This window comes from Patiria miniata, unplaced genomic scaffold, assembly GCF_015706575.1.
Source record: "Patiria miniata isolate m_02_andy unplaced genomic scaffold, ASM1570657v1 HiC_scaffold_11, whole genome shotgun sequence".
Lineage (NCBI taxonomy): Eukaryota > Metazoa > Echinodermata > Asteroidea > Valvatida > Asterinidae > Patiria > Patiria miniata.
The window spans coordinates 2,917,640-2,938,665 of NW_024037049.1; the positions used below are offsets into that span (position 1 = coordinate 2,917,640).

The 21,026-nt window shown below is 41.4% G+C and overlaps 1 protein-coding gene across 1 annotated transcript; it reads right to left on the reverse strand.

Annotated features, from left to right (window-relative positions):
* Positions 1-1,314: 1,314 nt before the first annotated feature.
* On the reverse strand, positions 1,315-16,310 carry LOC119741059. The gene is made up of 6 exons (XM_038216711.1): positions 16,268-16,310; positions 15,533-15,723; positions 14,139-14,231; positions 4,243-4,342; positions 3,270-3,551; positions 1,315-2,437 (listed from the first exon to the last, which is right to left on the reverse strand). The coding sequence occupies exons 1-6, from the start codon at positions 16,308-16,310 to the stop codon at positions 1,599-1,601; spliced, it is 1,548 nt and encodes a 515-aa protein (XP_038072639.1). The 3' UTR covers positions 1,315-1,598.
* Positions 16,311-21,026: the final 4,716 nt, after the last annotated feature.

The window sequence follows — 21,026 nt, forward strand, 5'->3', positions numbered from 1 at the left end:
TTTTCAAAATGGCGATGGGCTTCAGGACTATTTTAAGGGGTGATCATCTTCGAATGGAAATTTCTCCTAAAAGTCATCAGTTAACCCCCCAAAAATTGAAGAAAAGAAAAGAAAGGTGATGAAATAGCTTTAATTTGATGTGTGTCTCGAACACCTTGGAGAGTTGTGAGTATTTTTCCTGAATTTTTGAAGTGGGGGCAGTTATCATTGGGGTCTATGGCAGTTTATTTACTGGTCTGCAACCATAACACAGTGTCTGAAGTCGATTGGATTTACGAAAGTGCGAAAGTGAATGGGTAGAAGAAAAACGTGTACAAAACATATGGAGAGGAGTATAAAGGGAGGGGAAAAGGGGGAAAAACAAGAGCTGTTTCGGTGCTACCGCAACAGCAAAATATAGAAACATTTACGATATCTATATCGCCATAGATCAATTCTCAATTTCAATTTCAGAAAGCCACCACTAGATTTCATTTAAGGTTCAGTATAATTCACAGTTTTAGCATACCGATCCGTCCTAAATTTGTGAAATTCGTCTCGTGTAGCAGTCGGCGTTGAATTGAAAAGGCAAATTTGGTTGTTGTTTTTTTGTCATTCGTTTTAGTGTTGTTGGCATTACATTTCGTTTCTGGCGACTTAAAACGTTACGATTATGTGCCCAATCATTCAAATAACATGGACTTTTCAAGTTACGGGATTTTAACACACAAACACTGTTTTAAAGTTCTGTCCACGGATCATAAAAAGGTCAGTGTTCTTTCAGCAAAACAAAAACAATTTACATTCATCCCCGTGAATTGTTTTCGGTTTGCTGTAAGAACACTGATTTGAATGATTCTTGTACTGAAAAGAAAGCTCATGAATTGGGCTTTCACATCCTAGATTTTGAAAGTGCTACATGCAGAACTTCACCCAAATAAAATAGTCGAGACATGTTTTTTTTTTACTCACCCTGTAGTAATGGAAATGAAGTAAAAGGCTCAACAGAGCGCCCCATTGCGTCCAGACACCCTCTCTCTCCCCAAACGCCGCTTATCTAACAGCCGGCCAGCGTAAGTTTTATTCCCAGGACGGTTGGAGCCAAGTCATGATTAATTCAGTAGTTTTGTTCGGACCAGTATGTTTATTCATGATGAGAACAACGATATCAAGAGCATTGTTGTTAGTCAACCAGCTGCATTGAAGCATTTTAAAGAACACAGAACGGTCGTCACCGAGCTACCACACAGTAGACTTGTTCCTTCTCTTAATTTATCGTTGAGATAATTTTCATTGAAGGGGAAAAGAGCGAGCGAGAATCTAAGTGTATGTCGCAATGATTCCAAGGAAAAACTGAATTATGTATGACTTGGCCCCATCCCTAGGCCCTCCTTGGGAAAAAAAATACGCCGGTCAACGGCCCTTCCACGTACCCACCAAGCAAATGTCTGTGTCCAGTTCCCACCCCTACCATCGCTTCCTTTTTTTTTTGGAAAACAAGGGAGTACAAATGACACTTAAAATTAAATGCCCCTCATATTCGAAAATCATGTGATGTAGATGTTATAAGAATTGTTTTCCCATACCATGTGAAATATTATACGACCAAGATTAAAAACTCATATTTCAGTTGTGAGATTGGGTGCGCCTAACACCACCGTGTTATCTGAGTAATCTGCATCCGTCATGTCAGATGGGCCACAAGAACTTCCAGTCGACTGAATGCTCAAGGCCTCCATCAACGAGGGACAGGACCTTACCAAGAGATCTTGCTTGAGGAGACGAGAGCTGGACTGGGAGTTGGAAGTGCTCACATCCGCTGGTTGTATTGAATTGAAGGCGTTCCAGATTTCTGTGAACTGGGATGAAGCGATGCTTGACCTGGAAGGAGCAAGTAGCTCGTACAGGTCTAGTTTTGACCGGGACTTTACGGATGACACGCCGTGTGAATGAAAGACACCACTGACCCCCCCACAGGACGTCTGACCGACATCTCCACTTATTGCCTCGCTCCAATTCGTATGCGAGATTCTATGTAATCCAGTACCTTGGTATCTTGGAGTACACGCTGTGTTTCCATGGGTGCCGTCCACGCCCTTGGCATGATTGGGAACACCCTCTCTATTCAACTTTGGATCTTTGGTCATTCGGACCGACTCCGGTTGTCTCATGTTGGCATCATCGACTTCACCGGACATTTCCCCGGCCCAGGGGGATTGAGGAAAGCCGGCATCAGGAAAGTGTGATCTCAATAGTGGCCATTGATTTGCCTGGTTTGGACAGATACCTTGCCATGCTTTCTCGTGTTGCGCTTTCGATGTGTCTGTACTATGGCTGGCTGGGCCCTCCACTGTCCCCATACTGGCCTGCCAGCTTGGTTCTTGCGGCAGGCCTACGTCATTCAAAGACTGCTGCCGTGGGTTACATTGCTGACGGCATGATGATTCAGTACGCAATGCTGTGAAGGAGAACAAAGATTGCATGCACTTTCTAATAAGTTAAAGATATTTTACTCCTGGTGGTGGTAAAAAGCTTCAAAATAATGTTTAAATAAGTACGTACGTCACATTTAGCATACTAACTACTGAGTCCATTACTCGACCGAACTGAGTCCCCGCCTAGAGAAAAGCCGATTCATACTTCGCGCTGCGAATTCACAAAGTTGAAAATATTTCAATTCCGGCGAATTTCGCAGAGAATGCTTCGTGACGTCCAAGTTGGGCATCCCGTTTGCATTCCCATGAAGTATGGCGTGAGAATAGTACAGCTAATTATTTTGTATCACTCATTTCGGTTGTATTCAGTATGTGCATTCCTTGCATTGCGAGAGACGGGGGATTGGAGGATGAATGATTATGACACTATGAAGCTGTTCAATGTTTATGCCTTATTCCAACTTGAATGATGTTTACTATAAAATTATCACTGTATTTTAAGTAACAAGAAAATCGGAGTTAACAAAATAAAAGTTGAAAAGATTGGAAAGTGTTCTGACAGAAACGGGTCGCAATTTTGAAATGAAATGGACAAAACCATTTAAATGAACAAAAAAAACGAGTTTGCTGTTTGAAAATGAAATATATATATATTGGTGTTGGCCTCCATTTCGTATTGAAATGAATATTTAAGCCCCATAATGTGATGGTACGACATTTAAGTCCTTTTTATCGAATAGCGCAAGTATGATAGGCCTACAGCTGTTAAAGTAACAGGGGAAGCCTGTATTTGCAATGTTTTACGCCAATTAGCCGAAAATGACACAAAACAAAGAGAAATAGTATTGCGCTTACTTCTATTGTTCATATTATTCGGAGTTTCCTCGAGTTGATCATTGGAACCGATGTCAATTCTTCGTTTCTTTTTGATCCGCTTGATGTACAAGCAGAGAAGCACTACGACACAAACCACCATGGCCAAGGTGATTCCGAGGTACCATCCCACGGTATTTCGTTGCTGTGTAGCCGTTGCAGTACCAGCCACGGTGTGAAGGCCTGTGGATGGAGTGTATGTCGGCATTGGCATAAACGTGCTTGATACTCCAGTGATCGTGTCTTTGCTGGGCCTGGTGTCGGCTGCGTAATGATTAACAATGACTGGCCGTGCTCTTTAACAAATTCGATTTTAGTTGACAAATTTTCTACTTAGCTATTTATTTCTCCGTCTGAGAACAGTGGCGCACACAGGGAGGGGGGGGGGGGCGCTCGGGGGACTTGAGCCCCCCCCCAAGAGGTTGTCATTTTTTTTTTTAGTCCCACGATTTGACCTTGGTGATTTGTATGTGGCCTATTTTTGAGAAGTATAATAGGGGTGTAAGTGGTGCCCACCAACGTCAAAATAGTCCGCCCCCAGAACAAAAAAAACCCACATTTTGTTCTCAGCGGCCAAAATTTTTGAATTTGAAAAAAAAATTGTGAGCCCCCCCCCCCCCCGCCAATCCTGGGTGCGCCACTGTCGGAGAAGAGTTGCCTTTGCGGAGCAGGAACCTGGCAATCCGACAACTGAATAAACTCATTTATATGTGATGTCTCATTTAAAAACGGAATAAATTTTTAACCTTATTACTTTCGTTATTATTTCCCGTTTTAATTTAGCGCATTATGTAGTACCGACGTCGGTTCAGAAATATATGCTTTTAAAGGTTTGTGGAGGGGGGATACTTTTTCGACGCTCGGTTGGGGGGGGAGGGGTCCGGCAGTCAAAGGGGGGGGGGCTGCCGCACCTCCCAATCGAGCTAGTCAAGAGTCAAATAAACAAAATACATACCTAAAGAAACGCTGAAATTGTGACACCTTGTTATTCTGCACGAATTAACAATGCCTCCGTCAGTGTGACACACAGGCGATCTGGTCGGTTTTGCGAGTATCTTTTAAACAATGGAAAAATAATTGCCTTGATAAGCAATGGTGACGGATACAGGGGGTGTTGCTTTAAACCCAAAGATAAAGAATTAAAAACACATAAATTTATGTAAACACGATAAAAAGAAGGAAAAACATCACCTAAGTTTACTGTTGCCTATAGGTTTGTTGTTTCATATGCCCCCTTTTTATTTAATTTGTTTATATTTTTACCTCTTTAGAATAAAGAGACAGATAGTAGACACTTTGAACAAAAAAAATGAAACGGAAAAGCAGAAATGACAAAAGGTGGAAGAAATAAAAAGAATTAGAATGCACGGAAATGAAAAAGAAATCAAGAATCTCATGCAAATAACCCTAAACCAAACCGACTGCTAAATTGAATGATCACTTAAACCGAATGACAAAACTTCAATTTAGGATGAGTTAAACATGAAAATGTCATGTTTTGTACGAATTTGAACGCCTGAAATCTAATACAAACCACGGGAATGACAGCAGGGCGCTACTCCGCTTGAAATTGGCCACTATCAAGATGAATTCGAATGCTATTTTTGCGAAATTGGCCGGGAAAACCTATATTACAAAGAAATAATGGTCCACACGCTGTAGGGTGCCATATAGGATTTATGGCGTTTCCACCGTGACTGTTTCAGCGAGCAAACACTCTTACTTCGTCTGTGCTCTTGTCTTTGCGATAGAGCACAGACGCACAAAGGGAGAACAACAGATCCGTTCAGTCCTCAAGTGTTGGGTCTTATATTGAAAACGGTCCTCGATTGTACGGTTATGTGCTTAGTCTATGAAATTGTACGGTTATGTGCTTAGTCTATGAAAGAGTGTTATTATATAACAGGGGCAAAGGGAAGCACAAAGCATTGTCCTCGAGCATATAGAAATTCACTAGTCGATAGGCTAATTCACCCGGCTACGATGGCGAGGCAGTGTGGGTTAAATAGCAACCCATGGGGCTAATCATGACTCCGTTATGGCTAATTCAGTTCAACCGGGCCATCATGTTTCAGAACAGAGGCAAGACACATCATATCCAGTGATCCTTGACTGCTGTCCGGGTGCTTAACAAGCGGACCTTACAGCATAGTGCTAATCTCCCATATGAATCCTGCAGTTTCCTGCAAATTACTTAATAATAATAATAATAATAACCGTATTTATAAAGCGCCATTTCCAAAGGATGCAAAGCGCTAGGGGAGAATGCAACCAAATTATCAAAACCAAAATGTGATTGTCCAAAAAAGAGCATATAAATACATGTCTTACAACAGAATCTAATACAAATTAGAAGGTACGATTGTACAGATGTGTTTTTAAGAGTGCCTTAAACTGCTCTACAGATGAAGCGTTCCGGATGGTAATGGGGAGAGAGTTCCAGCTACGGGGACCAGCGATGGAGAATGCACGGTCTCCAAACTTTCTGGAGGATCGAGGTACCACCAGATTGGATTGTGATCGAAGACCTTCACGTTTGGGTTTGCTGAAATCGATTGTGTCCGAAATGTATGGTGGGAAAGTGTTGGATACAGTTTTGTACATGTTCAGTGCCGTCTTCAAAGTGATCCGCTGGTTGACTGGAAGCCAGTGGAGATCCAGGAGCAGAGGTGCATGTGGCAGGGATATACTTCGGCTTCATATGGATCAGTCGAGCAGCCTTGTTTTGGAGTTTTTGTAGGCGGTTGAGATCGTGTTGCTTAAGTCCGGTGAGAAGAGAGTTGTAGTAGTCAAGGCTGAGAGTACCAGTGCACGAACAACAGAATGACAGGTGTCGTAGTCCAGGTATTTGCGGATCATTGTGATGTTGCGTATGTGATAGTTAATGGACCTGCACAGACCAGTGACATGTTGACTCATTGACATGGAGTTGTCAAAGGTTACTCCCAAGTTCCGAACAGATGAGACAGGATTGATGGTTGTGTTGCCTATCGTGAGGGTTAGTAGCTGAAGACGTTTGAAATGATATGGCGACGATGCTATGAAAACCTCTGTTTTGTTTTCATTCAGCATGAGTTTATTTGCAAGCATCCAGGTTTGAACATCCTGAATGCAGTTGGATAGCCTAAACAAGCAGCACTCAGCATCACACGGAATGGTTGGATTAAAATCCAGGTAGATTTGAATGTCATCAGCATACATGTGGTAACTTACTCCATGCCGATTAAGGATGTCCCCAATATGAGTAACGTACATGGTGAAAGCACGTGGACCGATAACAGATCCTTGAGGGACACCAGACTCAAGGTGATGGACAACGGAGTTGGCACCTGCAGCATGAACTCAATGTGTTCTTCCTGTGAAGTAGGACGAGAACCACTGAAGGGCAGTTCCAGTGATTCCAAATCGATCATGAAAGCGTTGCAGAGCTGCATTACTAAGAAAACAGCTCTGCTGTTGTCCATTGTACGGAGGATGTCATTGTGTACCCTGTGCAGAGCCGTCTCGGTGCTGTAACCAACTCTGTATGCTGACTGCAACGGATTGAGTGAGTTAGGAGCAGACTACTGTTTCAATGACTTTGGACAGGTAGCGGATGTTAAAACTGGGCGATAATTCTTAAGATCCTCTTTATCCAGTGAAGGCTTTTTCAAGATTGGTGTTACTATTGCATCCCCCAGACTCTCCGGAAAGACACCTGATTGTAAGGATGCATTAACAATCTCAGTCAACTTGGGAAGAAAGGTCATAATGTGACGCTTGAGTAACGATGTGGGAATAGGATCCAGTTCAAGGGCGGATCCAGGGGGGGCCAAAGGGGGCCATGCCCCCCCCCCCCCCAAAAAAAACGAAACCAATTTTTTTTTTTTTATGTGACATCGCAATAAAGGCAGGCAATGAGTACACCACCATCTTTTCCTCAAAAAAACATTGGTTAAAGTGGTCAGAAATTGCCTCAGATCGCACCACAGAGCATCTAGAATCCAACAATTTTCGGGGCCCTTAAGCGGGCCCCGAACCCCACGCCGTAATTTTTTGGACCCACTTTTTGGGGGGACCAAAATCTTTTTTGGCCCCCTCAAAAATTGTGTTCTGGATCCGCCCTTGATCCAGTTGGCACGATTTATTGGTAGATCGCTGAACAATCTTCAAGAGCAGAAGTGACAGGATGAAAATCAGACAACTGGCAATCTGCAGACGGCGAGGTAACAGGCAGTTGCTCGTCGACATGGTGATCGACAATAAACAAACGAATGTTCATTACCTTCTCCGTAAAACGTTGACTAAATTGGTTGGCCAGCGCAGTTGGTGAGATTGAAACGGTGGGTACTTGTGGGATGCTGCCAATCAATTCATTGATGGTACGGAGACGATTTTAGGATTTGTGTTAGTCAAGGATTCCTTGTAGAAACTGCATCTAACAGAAGCTAGAGTTTCAGAGACGGTGCGCTTGGCCGCGTCAAAGGCAAATTTGTCAGCGTTAGATCTTGACTTACGCTATTTGCGTTCAGCTTGGCGACGCTCACGTCTTGCCTCATCGATTGAGTTGTTATACCACTTAGGTCTGTGGCGCTTGGGCTTAGAGCAGGATGACGTCGGTGCGTGTACATTGAGAACTGTGATGATGGCATTATCAATATCGTTCAAGAATTTGTCAACAGTTCCATCATGACACACATGCTGAAGGTGATCTGACAGATCATTTGCAAATGTTGTGTGATCTATCTTACCATAGTTGCGGGACGAAGATGAAGTGATAACCAAGTTCGGTTTAGTGAGATTAAGTTTACAAGAAACCACAGCGTGATCAGACATTTCGTTCATGTCGACCTTGTGATTGATCAATAATCCATCTTCCTTGATTCTGGTCACCAGCCAATCTAAAGTGTGTCCTTGTGCATGCGTAGGCTCAGTAACATGCTGTTTCAGTCCTGAAGCAGAGAGAATGGCAGACATCTGGGCGACATCCGGTTTCTCAGGACAGTCTGCATGGAGGTTGAAATCACCGAGCAGCAAAAGTTTCCTGGGCAAAACTTGATTACAAAAGACACAAGGAAAAAACAAACAAATATTCGAAGTGCGAAGTGTCAGCAGAACAGACGTGATGCATCAATGACGGTGCATGGGGAAACCACAAGGACCTCTACCCCCGATACGGCACCTAGGACTAAGAAAAACCTTAAGGACTTCAATGTCCATGGAAAGTATACCAACTGACAAGCGGCTGCGATAAAGCAGATATACACACTGTAGGGATACAAGAACACCGCTTGATCACAACAGATGACATAGGCTGTGCTACAGATGGGAAGAAAACAGGAGTTGGCTCTTACTCAATGCTTCATGTAACAGCAACGGTACAGGAGGAGCCGGTCTTTTGGTAAATAAAGATCTGGCCAAGTATCTCCGACATGTTGAGAAGATTGAGAACCGCATCATGTTAGCAAACTTCGAAGGCAATCCTACAACTACAGTGATTGTCGTGTATGCTCCTACAGAGGCAGCAGACGAAACTACTAAAGACAACTTCTACGATACGTTACAGTCCACTCTGGAGGGAATTCCAAAGCATAGCATCACCATTATTCTTGGTAACTGTAATGGCAGAATTGCCTCCACTAATGACAATGGGCAGAGATTGGTAGACTTCTGTGAAATTCACAACATGAAAATGACTGGAATCAATGTTCCCACATCACAGCGGTAGACAATGGACATAGCAGCACCTACAGCCAGGCTCACCTGGACCACATCCTCCTGTCGGGAAAGTGCAGCTATAAACTCCGCTAAAAACTGCCGGGCATACAATACCGTCGAACTAGACTCTGACCATCGCATCGTCACTGCCAGAATAAAGCTCAGTCTCCGAACAGCAGGAAGAAAGAGATGTATCAGAACAAAATACAACTGGACAAAGCTGAAGGATAGTAGCAGTGTGCAACGATAATTTAACATCTCCTTGAAAAACCGTTTCGAAGTTCTGCAGGACCTGGCTACTGATCCGTCATATACATGTAGATGTTCAGACACTGTACAATAGCTTTAGAACTGCTCTTGAGGAAACGGCCAAGACTGTCATTGGAGAGGATAAACCTTTGCAGGGACCGCATTGGGTCAGCCAAGAAACGACAGAACTGTGGGACAGGAGGGACATCGCAAAGGCTAAATTCCACAGCAGAAAACCCGAGCACAAAGCAGAATGGCGTAACATTGCTGATGACGTTACCAAAGCATATCAAAGAGACAAACCAGATACCTACAGGAGGAGCTAATGTCCTAAACATAGCTACAGAAAAGGGCCAAGTGAACCGGACATGAGCGGTTATCAACAATATGGCTGGGAAAAACCAGGCTAATAACACCGAAGTCAGAAAGAGGGATGGCACCCAGATCAAAAACACAAAAGATCTATAATCGGAATGGCAGGCCTATATGTAACGAATATGCCGGAACCTGCAGAGGAAGACCTCCCAATCAACACCAACCCATTTTCCCTGGAGGAAATAAAAACCGCCATTACAGGCTGAAAAGTGGGAAGGCAGCTGGTCTAGACAGCTCAATAACACCTGACAATATGAAATACGGTGGCAGCTTCATGAGAGAAACCATACACACTATTTGCAACAAGGTCTACTCCGAAAAGGTAGCTCCCGGTCAATTAGGGAAAACTAACCTCATCAAGGACGGATCCAGGGGGCCAAAGGGGGCCATGGCCCCCCCCCCCCAAAAAAAAACGAAATCAAATTTTTTTTTTTTTTTGTGACATCGCAATAAAGGCAGGCAATGAGTACACCACCATCTTTTCCTCAAAAAACATTGGTTAAAGTGGTCAGAAATTGCCTCAGATCGCACCACAGAGCATCTAGAATCCAAAAAATGTTCGGGGCCCTTAAGCGGGCCCCGAACCCCACGCCGTAAGTTTTGTGACCCACTTTTTGGGGGGACCAAATTTTTTTGGGCCCCCCAAAAATTATGTTCTGGATCCGCCCTTGAACCTCATCATACCAATTCCAAAGAAAGGTAACCTGTCATCTATGTCAAATTACAGAGGCATCACCTTAATGTCAATTGCCGCAAAGGTCCTTAACAGAGTGCTGCAGGATAAGACCTATCGTCGATCCCTACCTAAGAAACAACCAGGCAGGGTTTCGTAAAGGCCGTGGCTGCGTCGAGCAAATCCGCATCCTGAGTCATGGAGGGTGCAGCAGCTCAGCAACTACCCCTGTACACAACCTTTGTAGACTTCCGAAAGGCATTTGACTCAGTGGACAGAAATCTCATGTTTGCCATATCCTTCGTCACTACGCCCAATGCAGACAAAGTCGTCAGCGCCTACTCTACCCAGAGTACATCGCTAGACTACTGTCACAGGAGTTTTTGCTCTCCCCGCAAGAGATCCGGAGACTCGCTCAAAACAGAGATAAATGGGGAAACCTTGTGTCCGTCTGCTGCGCAGTCGACTGATGATAACTGATGATGAGTACTACGCTAATCCCGGTACATACCGTTATTTCGTTTTACCGTTTTGGATTTCCTCAAAAAACAAAAACAGTAAACGACCATTGACTGTTTTCTCGTTTTACAGTTTTGTAAAACGGTCAAACGGTATAAAGTCGCACAAAAAAACAAACAATTAGGCCTACCTTTTTTATTATAAAAAGCGATAAACGGTTAGTTGCTTTACTTTCGAGAGTTGTTTTCCAAAAAAATGACAATGACAAAATGGTCAATAGTCTTGTCGACTATTAAGGTTTGGCAATTAAGCAATGCACCTTTGAATGTTATTGTGTCCTTGGGATCGAGTCACTGCCTGGCAAATTGCCCTCCTTACATTTATGTCGTTCGCACGACAGAATTTGCGAATATTGGCTATTGAACTTTGAAGAGCCGCGCCGAACTCCAATTCCCTTAACATAATCTGTAACTTCTTCATACGTTAATACCATCCCTATCCCTTGTGAAATTTCCTCCTTGAAATTTCCCAGCGCCATTTTTGCTTGTAACTCTTTAAGCCACACCAACTGAATCGCAGTGGATGGGCTCAGGGTCACGCCAGGAATCACACCACGCATTACTGCGTGCACGGCATGATCCCCCTCTACCCCCTTGCCCACCGCCACAAAATGCACTACGGACTGTTAACTGTTACACTGAAATAAAAATAAATAAAAAAGTATTCAATACTGACCGGTTTGCTGTTTTTTTAAGTTATTTGTGTAAAACTGTAAAACAAAAATCATTGATCGTTATGCTGTAATGAATTTTACTAACTGATAAACGGAATAACCGTATTTATCTGAATACCATTCGACCGTTTGACAAAACTGTAAAACGAGAAAACGGTCAATGGTTCGTTTATTGTTTTTGTTTTTGAGGAAATCCAAAACGGTAAAACGAAATAATGGTATGTACCGGGATTTACGCTGACCTCGGTTTCACAACGTGTACAACTCGCGGCCGCGATAGATTCATCGCTTTGTAGACCTCTGTGTAACCCTTTTAGTTAAACGCCCCCTTTATGGAAGGATTCCTCATCTGGTTTCTTTGTAATAATTAGCCATGTTAAACAGGGGGGAAATGGAACCCATGGAAGTTATAAAGCATTGTTTGCCGAATAATTTCCATAAACAGCTCTGAGAAACATAAGAAAAGACCGTCCTCTATTGACAAAAAACATCTTTGTACGCCAAGTGCAGGCTATGATACTTTCATGTTATATGCTAGCTTTCTGTCATTTATTTATAAGTTTTCCCGGCTATTTAAAAAAAAATTCGTTCGAATTCACCGATTCTTATACTCAAATTCGTCCGGCACTCCCAGTGCACTCCCGATGTTTAATTTCGTCTTGTGTCGAACAATTTCAAATTTAGTCCAAACAAATTCAAACAATGAGCACACGTTTTCGACCAGGGGTATTCGATTTCGTCTTGTATTCACCGAATCGTGTGATTGAGAAATCAAATTCGTCTTATACCACACAATTTAAACATAATGTTGTTCAAATTCCTCAGGCTTCATATCGATATCTGAAAAGGCATATACACGCCTCTAATAAGAACAAGTCTTTACCTTTTTATTTCCTTATTGCTTCATAAATGTGTCATTTCGTTTGATTTAACTTCTTAAATTAAGTTAGACTCAATATTTTAGGGAAATTACACGGGAATTTATAGGTCATCGATTCGTTGCTTTTGACATTCCATTTCCTTTTCTTTTGTTATTTTAAATATAGGTTTCCCGCATATTTTAACACTGTTTTCATTCAAATTCATAAACGGTTTACTTCAATTTCGTCTTCAAAATTCATGATTTTGCTGCCCCATGTTCAATTTCGTCTTTGGTCGCTCATTTTCGCACTTTCTTCAAACAATTTCATACCTTATCCATACTATTTCGTGAAAGACAGTTCAATTTCGTCGTCGTCTGCAATTGCCGAACGTACGATAGATGAATAAATTTCGTCATTTTGCAATCAATGTTGCATAATTTTCATTCAAATCTGTCTCATGATTGTATGCTTTCTTTGGCATTTTTACGTTTTCATCTGTTCATTTCTACTTTAAACATAATTACTTGTGTCTGTTTAGTACATGTATCTCCTTATTTAACGTTGTCTATAACATATTTATTATGCAAAATTGTAGCCTAGGTTAGACGACGTAGGGAGGTAAGGGAGTCCACCTGGGCTAGCAAAATTGTAATCTTTTCAATACTTTTTTTGTGTATCCGTTTAGTTCTTTTGACAATTTTATGCGTCAACAACTGAAAGAAATAAGGGATACACAGGCAAACGAAAATGCATACACAGGCAAATGAAAATGCATACTTTCCATTTCATGCAGAAAAGTTAAGTAGGCCTATAATTATGTACTTATGAAAAGCAAACTGCATTCAGTTTTTCACGTCTTTCGAAAACAGTCAATTCAGTTCCTCTTCTTGTCCTTTGGATTGGTTGTTAAAACCTTCAATTTATTGTCTTGCAATACACCATGCCAAAAACGTATGTGCATGGTATGGCAGCGTACGCGTGCGTATTTGATGAATTTGATCGAACATTTCTTGAAATCGATTGAACGAAGACGAATTCAATCCTTACATTGTGTAGATGGTCATCAGGTGAGACGAACTCCATTGAAATTTGACGAAATCGGATGGACAAATGTTGAAATTGATTGAACATTGATCAATTGGAATGACCAACGACTAAATTAATTGTAGCATTTGCGCGTTCCAGTCCTCTAGAGACGAAATTGAAGTTAACCGTTTAAGAATTTGAATGGGAAAAGTTTTAAAATGTGCTGGAAAACCTATATATAATGTCGTATTATTGATCTAGGTAATCTGTACTCTTCTTTGAGATCAGTACTCTGCTTTGGTCCGAAAAATCATGCCAGCAAATGTGCCGAATTGTGCTTTTGGATACAAGGTCAAGTCTACATTTGAGGGAGCATATAAGGAGAACAAACAGTACATAATTATGCGCCTGTCAAAATGTCCCCCTCCCCCACGCGCTTCCCCAGGTTTGATGTCGCGATTTGGTCACGGTTTTTGTTATGCCCCAGGGTGGGGATTTCGGTCACTCAAATTACATTGTTGCCATTGGCGAACTACATGGAAAGGCAATCACTAGTGCGCCCCACGTATGTATGTCGGGGATTGTTTAAATTTTGTCCGTGGGGTGGGGATTCTGTCATTCAAAAAGTGACAATCCCCACGTCTTGGGTGGGACAGCCGGGGGGGGGGGGGAGGGGTGGAGGAACAATTGATAGGCGCATTTCATGTACATTTGTTTCATGAACAGCGCCCCCTAGTGACACGTGGCTGTCGCATTCAATTCCACGGCCAATATACCTTCAAACAGTAGTTGCCAGGGTGTAAATCAGTGAACTCAGTCCAGCCAAAGTATGGTCCACCTTTCGTCGGCTGCACGACATTACTAGAATTCTGTTACATAAGACAAAGAAGTTAACACGCCTGTCATTTGCTTTTACCTCATGCTCTTCAACAAATGAATTTTGGAATCTAAACGAATTTTGAAATTAATACATCATTTTCCTATTTTGAGCGTTGGAAATCCTCAGAAAAAAAGAACGCTTTTTATCATGGATTTCTTTCTCGCCTCAAAGTCTGACGCACAAAACGATTTAGTTGTCTTACAGCAACTAAATTGACATGGGTCGCAAGTAAGTCGAAATTTGCAAAGTAATTATTTCATAGCTAATGGTTGACGTATTTTTTTTTTATTTCAGAGTGAGTATCTTTTGTATTGCTAGAAAAAAAAAATTTGAATTTAAAAAGCAAATTCTTTTTTTTTGTTATTCGTTTTAATGATGTTGTCATTACATTTCGTTTCTGGCGACTTAAAACGTATACGATTAGAAAATGCGCCCAATCTTTAAACTTATTAATTTTTAAGAATTGTGCACGTTAACACAATGATAATTCAACATATATTTCCTTATATATATACATGTACAAATGTAAGTAGTTAGCTGCAAGGTTTGAATTTTTATTTCTGTGTTTCACAATTAACATTGGGGTCAAGAATAGACATTTCACAATATGCACTTTACTTATGGCATGGACACTAAGCATTAGGGTCAAACACCTTCTTAATGTTGCTCTTTGATAGACATATACCTTTTCTGTTGTTTTATTCATATACATATATCAAAGAACAACATTACGAAAGTGTGTGATCTTAATGCTTAATTTCCATGTGCTAATCAAAGAGTATATTGTGAATGTTCTATTTCTGATTCTAATGTTAATTTAGAAAAAAAAATCCACATTTACAGCTAGTTACTTTCATTTATAAGGAAATATTTGTTGTAATTAAAATTTAATTAATGCGCACAATTCTTTAAATAAGTCCAACGATTGGGCACATTTTTAATCGTGACGTTTTAAGTCACCAGAAACGAAATGTAATGACAACAACATTAAAGCGAATGATAAAAAACGAATTTGCTTTTTCAATTCAACGCCGATTGCTACACGAGACGAATTTCATAAATTCAGGACGAATCAGTATGCTAAGAATTTGAATTATACTGAACCTTAAATGAAATCTAGCGGTGGCTTTCTGAAATTCAAATTGAGAATTGAGCTTGGCGATGTTCGGGGACGAAATTAAAGTATGGATATAAGGAATTCGTGTGATACAAGTGTTCAAATGACCGGGAAAACTTATAAACAGGGCGTGGCCGGTACGAGTAAAATAAAGTTTTGCATGACGAACTTACATGGTACACATCGTTGTGGGCCCATTTTGCTCCTCTGACATATAATAGAACGCGATAACGGTCGATCTTCAGTTCTGGTTGCGCCACGTCAAACTTGACCGTTACTGCGCTGTCGTTGGAGCTAATGTTAACTTGCTGAGGTAACCAGACACTTGCAGCCGTGGAGCGTGATGTGCGACTCGAAGTTAAAGCTGCAATTTAAAAAAAGAAGTGAAGCACAGATTGAAAAAAAAGTTACAAAAAAGGAAAAGGGTTAGCAAATACCCACTGCCTTTGCGATTGCAATAATTGGAATGTTCACAGTGACCCTGGGTGAACACGTCCGCGAAGAGGCAGTGTGTCATTAATAGTACACCATACAAAAGTAATGCCTACTCGCTCATGATGACAAGAATCGAAGAATGGTGTTAAGTGGAATGGGAAAGTCGCATGCAGGATTCTTTTTGGGGGGGGGGGGCAATGAGGTAACTACGAGGAAAGGGAGAGGAAAGGGGAGTGGGGGACGTGCCCCCCCCCCCCCCGTGCCCCCCCCCCCCCCCGTGCCCCAATATCAATAAACCCAAACAAATTAGCAACCCCGGGTAGTGCTAGTATTCTTCCACTCTGATAGGGAAAATACATCATTTCGAATTACATCTGGCACGACAAAATGCAGCCCAGAATGGAAGTCTAAAATGGGAAAGGTATAACCTAAGTTCTAATCTTGAGCCCGTCGTTATGTGCAGGGCCCCATACCCTCCCTCCCTGTAATGCTAATGGCCCCGTGTCTTGAGCCCATCCTTGTCTTTCCAATCGATGCTGAAGATCAAAGGTCTGCAAATGCTTTCCGGTGAACATGTTTTAACTTGAATTTGGACTCTGACTTTTGTCAAGATGTTGACTTCCAGTATATCTGCACCACACAGCTCACTTAAAACGTTTCGGCTGTAGTTGCAGTGCAGGCAGCCATGCCATAACAGACAACACCCTGGGCAACACCCTATGGAATATCATATCTGCCGTCGCCCGTCGTCCGTCGCCCGTCGCCCGTCGCCCGTCGCCCGTCGTGCGGCGTGCGTCGTACGTCGTACGTCGTGCGGCGCGCGTCGTCCGTCGTACGTCGTCCGTCGCCCGTCGCGCGTCTTACGTCGTACGTCGTACGTCGTACGTCGTCCGTCGCCCGTCGTGCGTCGCCCGTCGTGCGTCGCCCGTCGCCCGTCGCCCGTCGCCTGTTTTTAGATTTTGTCACGCTTGCGTTCGATTCAATGGTTTTGTGATAGATTGGAAGAGTGTGATTTACTTTTTGTATACACGTGTCCAGACATGTTGTATGCCTTAACTTATAGAGTTGCTTTTTGAAGTAATGCCATCCAAGATTTTAATTTTGAAATGAGGTGTGAGTTTAGTATGAGTATGAGTTTAACAAATAAATGAAAACATGATTAAACATGGTAAACAACACTTTTGGTAAACAATGTTAAAGAACAAACATTTATTACGCTGTCACAATCTTGGTCCTATCCCCTGTATTCAAAAAAGTAAAGAACTCCCTGTATTAAATCAAAAACAATCAAGAATGTTCAATAGGAAACATACTTTTTTGTACTCGGCCTCTTGTTAGTTGCATTTTTTGCTTTTCATTTACTAGGCTGAAGGGGCAGTTACTGGTTTAACTTGTTTTAAATGTCTCCCAAAATGGTTTATGGGTGTGACGAATCTCAAAGAGAACTGTTTGTGTGCTGAAAACCTCTCAAACTTCCTGTCATGAGTGCCGTCCCACACCGCCCTTCCAGCTTTGTGCACTGCATCCACAAGACATTGTAACGGTGTGGTCACAATAATTTAAGCACAACTAATTTTAATAGGTTACAGAGTACATGTATATTTTAATGTTTAATTAACAGACTTGTTATTTTTCCCGTGGCCCTCATAGCTATTCAATTATGCAAGAATTGCTAAATGCTTAGAAGTTAGATCAATAATCATTATTGAAGAAATGTTGTTGATAGGGAGAATGATGAAATATCTGCATAGATTACCAATCCAGAGCCAAGGCCCCATGACATTGTTTGAAATCAAAAGCAGTTTACTGTTTGTTTTTATTTGCACTTTGGGTGAAACATGGTTTATGCATTATCTCAATCACTCCTGTTCAAGGCCTCATATTTTAGATAATTGGATGAATATGAATCGATTATAAAGCATGACAAAGGAGCCACGATTTCTAATAAAAAGATGCAAAAGTATTGAAGTTTCACTTGCTCGATTATCCTCAAAGGCTTTAAAAAAAAAACTCTTGAAACCCTAGTCCCACGAGAATTTCGTCCATTTTAGACCTAATTGTACCTATTCCTGGACTAAATGTTTTCAGAAATAGTCACACTTGAGCTTTTGTTGTATACACATCGGGCATGAATACGTACCTCTGGAGAGTCACGTGACAGCCGCACGGTCACGTGATAGCCACATGATGACTTGGGCGACGCACGACGCGCGACGGGCGACGGGCGACGGGCGACGGGCGACGGGCGACGGGCGACGGGCGACGGGCGACGGGCGACGGGCGACGGGCGACGGGCGACGCACGACGGGCGACGCACGACGGGCGACGCACGACGGGCGACGCCAGATATGGAACTCCATAACACCCTGGCATCTTCGACAATTGCATTGCTTGCTCGATCACTACGCCATTGTTCGAGTAAAATCGGATAATATTTTTCTTGGCTTTTCAAATATCACAGACCCTGATGTCTGAATTTGACATTCCTTTTTTTTTCAAAATTAGTTTGTCATTTTTGTAAAATTAGTCTGTGTTTTTGTTTTTGTGCAGGCTCCAGACAAGATTGGCGGTAATTTACAAAAAACTTGGGTTGGCAGCCCAAAATATTATAGGGTCGGTTAGAAATGAGAACCAAAGAACAAAAAGAGATGACAGGAAACCGTAAACGTAGGCTACAGCAATAACAAAAAAAAAACATAATGTAAATGTAAGCACGTTCAATTTAACCCAGCTGATCCCTCCCTATTTTCCAAGCAACTTTATACCCTTTTTACCATCATCTGGCCCGCTTTTCTAAGTAAGGACCATTAGAAATGGTGATAAAAACGCGATACGTACGCAGTTTGGAAAAAATATAGCAGGTTTGTCACCATTACATGTATTTCACCAAATCCCGAGTGACACTAATGAATATGTTGATATGCACCAAGTTTGTCATTGTTGCCCCGAAATCAGTCAACCTGAAAACCAAGCACGCGAGTTAATTCGGTGGGAAAAAATCCTCGTCGAAATTTACCTTGAAGATAGTTCAAGGTGCAACTCAAGCAATTGCAACAACAGATTAGGCCTATAAGCTGGAATTCGGAATATACTTAGTTAACATAAGTGTTCAGCTACTCATGCAATAACGACTTGAGGAGATTCCTATAGACATTGAGTTGGGGCCGGGCATCGATAACGGCGATTGTTTCACTGATGAAGTTTAGAATTTCTCCTTTCGTTATTATTGAACATTTCAATCAGACTGAGCATATTTCTAAGAAACACAACGTTCTGGAGTGCATGAATTTCACTGCCCTGTTATAGCGTCCAAGTACGTAATCGGAATAACTTTGTTTAACAACGGCGGCGCTTAGGCCTTCGCAAGCACACGGCTGCACATACATGTATTTTACATCTGAAATATTTTAAGTGAAGTGCATGTTGCCCATGGTGACTCAAATGAAATATCACGCAAAATAGTTAATAAGCAATTTTCCCGAGTCGAATGCGTATTCCATATTATAGGTTTTCAAGGCTATTTTAACACTTGTATCACACGAATTCCCTATATCGATACTTTAAATTCGTCTGCGAACATCGCCAAGCTCAATTCTCAATTTGAATATCAAAAAGCCACCACTAGATTTCATTTAAGGTTCAGTATAATTGTTAGCATTCCGATTCGTCCAAAATCTTTGAAATTCGTCTCGTGAAGCAATCGGCGATGAATTGAAAAAGCAAATTCGGTTTTTTTTGTCATTCGTTTTAATGTTCTTGTCGTTACATTTCGTCTCTGGTGACTTAAAACGTTACGATTAAAAATGTGCCCAAAATTTGGACTTGTTTGCGCATTAATTAAATTTTAATTTTTAACAAATATTTCCTTATAAATGAAAGTATAGCTGTAAGTTTTGAGTTTTCTTTGACAATTAACATTAAAATCAGAAATTGAACTTTCACAATATGCTCTTTGCTTAGCATATGGAAATTAAGCATTAAGATCAAACTCCTTCGTAATGTTGCTCTTTGATATTATGTATATGAATAAAACAACAGAAATAAGGTATGTCTAACAAAGAACAACATTAAGAAGGTCTTTGAACTTAATGCTTAGTGTCCATGTCATAAGTGCATATTGCGAAATGTCAATTTTTAACTCGAATGTTAATTGTGAAACGCAGAAATAATAATTCATACCTTACAGCTAACTACTTTTATTTATACATATAAGGACATATATGTTGAATTATCATTGTTTTAATTCGCATAATTCTTCAAATAAGTCTAAATATTGCGCGTAGTATACGATTTAAGTCACCAGGGACGAAGTGTAATGACAAGAACATGAAAACGAATTTGCTTTGTCAATTCAACGCCGATTGCTTCACGAGACGAATTTCAAAGATTTTGGACGAATCGGAATGCTAACAATTTGAATCATACTGAACCTTAAATGAAATCTAGTGGTGGCTTTTGAAATTCAAATTGAGAATTGAGCTTGGCGATGTTCGGGGACGAAATCAAAGTATCGATATAGGGAATTCGTGTGATACAAGTGTTAAAATAACCCGGCAAACCTATATCTACGCGCATCATTAATTTTTGTAATGGTCCCCACAGTGATTGTCGTGCAAAGACGTGTATAATTATGGAAAACAAAATAATACTTACCATCTGAGCCAATCAAAGACAATCGCCCATCATATAACTTCGATACCTGTAAGAAAAAAAATCCATCCTCATCGGTTACTACGGAAGCTTGAATTGTCTTCCTCGATACCGCGTTACCGTCTAGACAGGCTTCGCGGGAAGAAAGGGGGATATTTACCCTCTGATATAAAGAGCGCCCTTAAAAACACAGATTAAGTACATGCCTTTAAAAAATAACCTTTTTTTAACCAGCTGCCGATTGCGAGTGCCACTATTAGAATTTCACGCGACCGTCAGCAATAGACCAGTTTTGCTCGTACCCGCCGCCCTGCATGCACGCATGCGCAATTTTTCTTTTTCGAAAACACACGGTCCTGATATGAAGCTTTCCCCGATAACATCCCCTTTCCCCGATAATCAATTTACACAAAATCGTAAAAACACTGCTTCATTATTACCTTTAAATACGAAATTGGCACCGAACCGTTTGGAGACCAAGCGTATTTGCTTGATCATGCTGGATAATTTCGTGAGCAAGCAGAAAATACGTAATTCTATTTGTTGGTGAATCGTATTGATCTAGTTATCGAAAGTTTGATT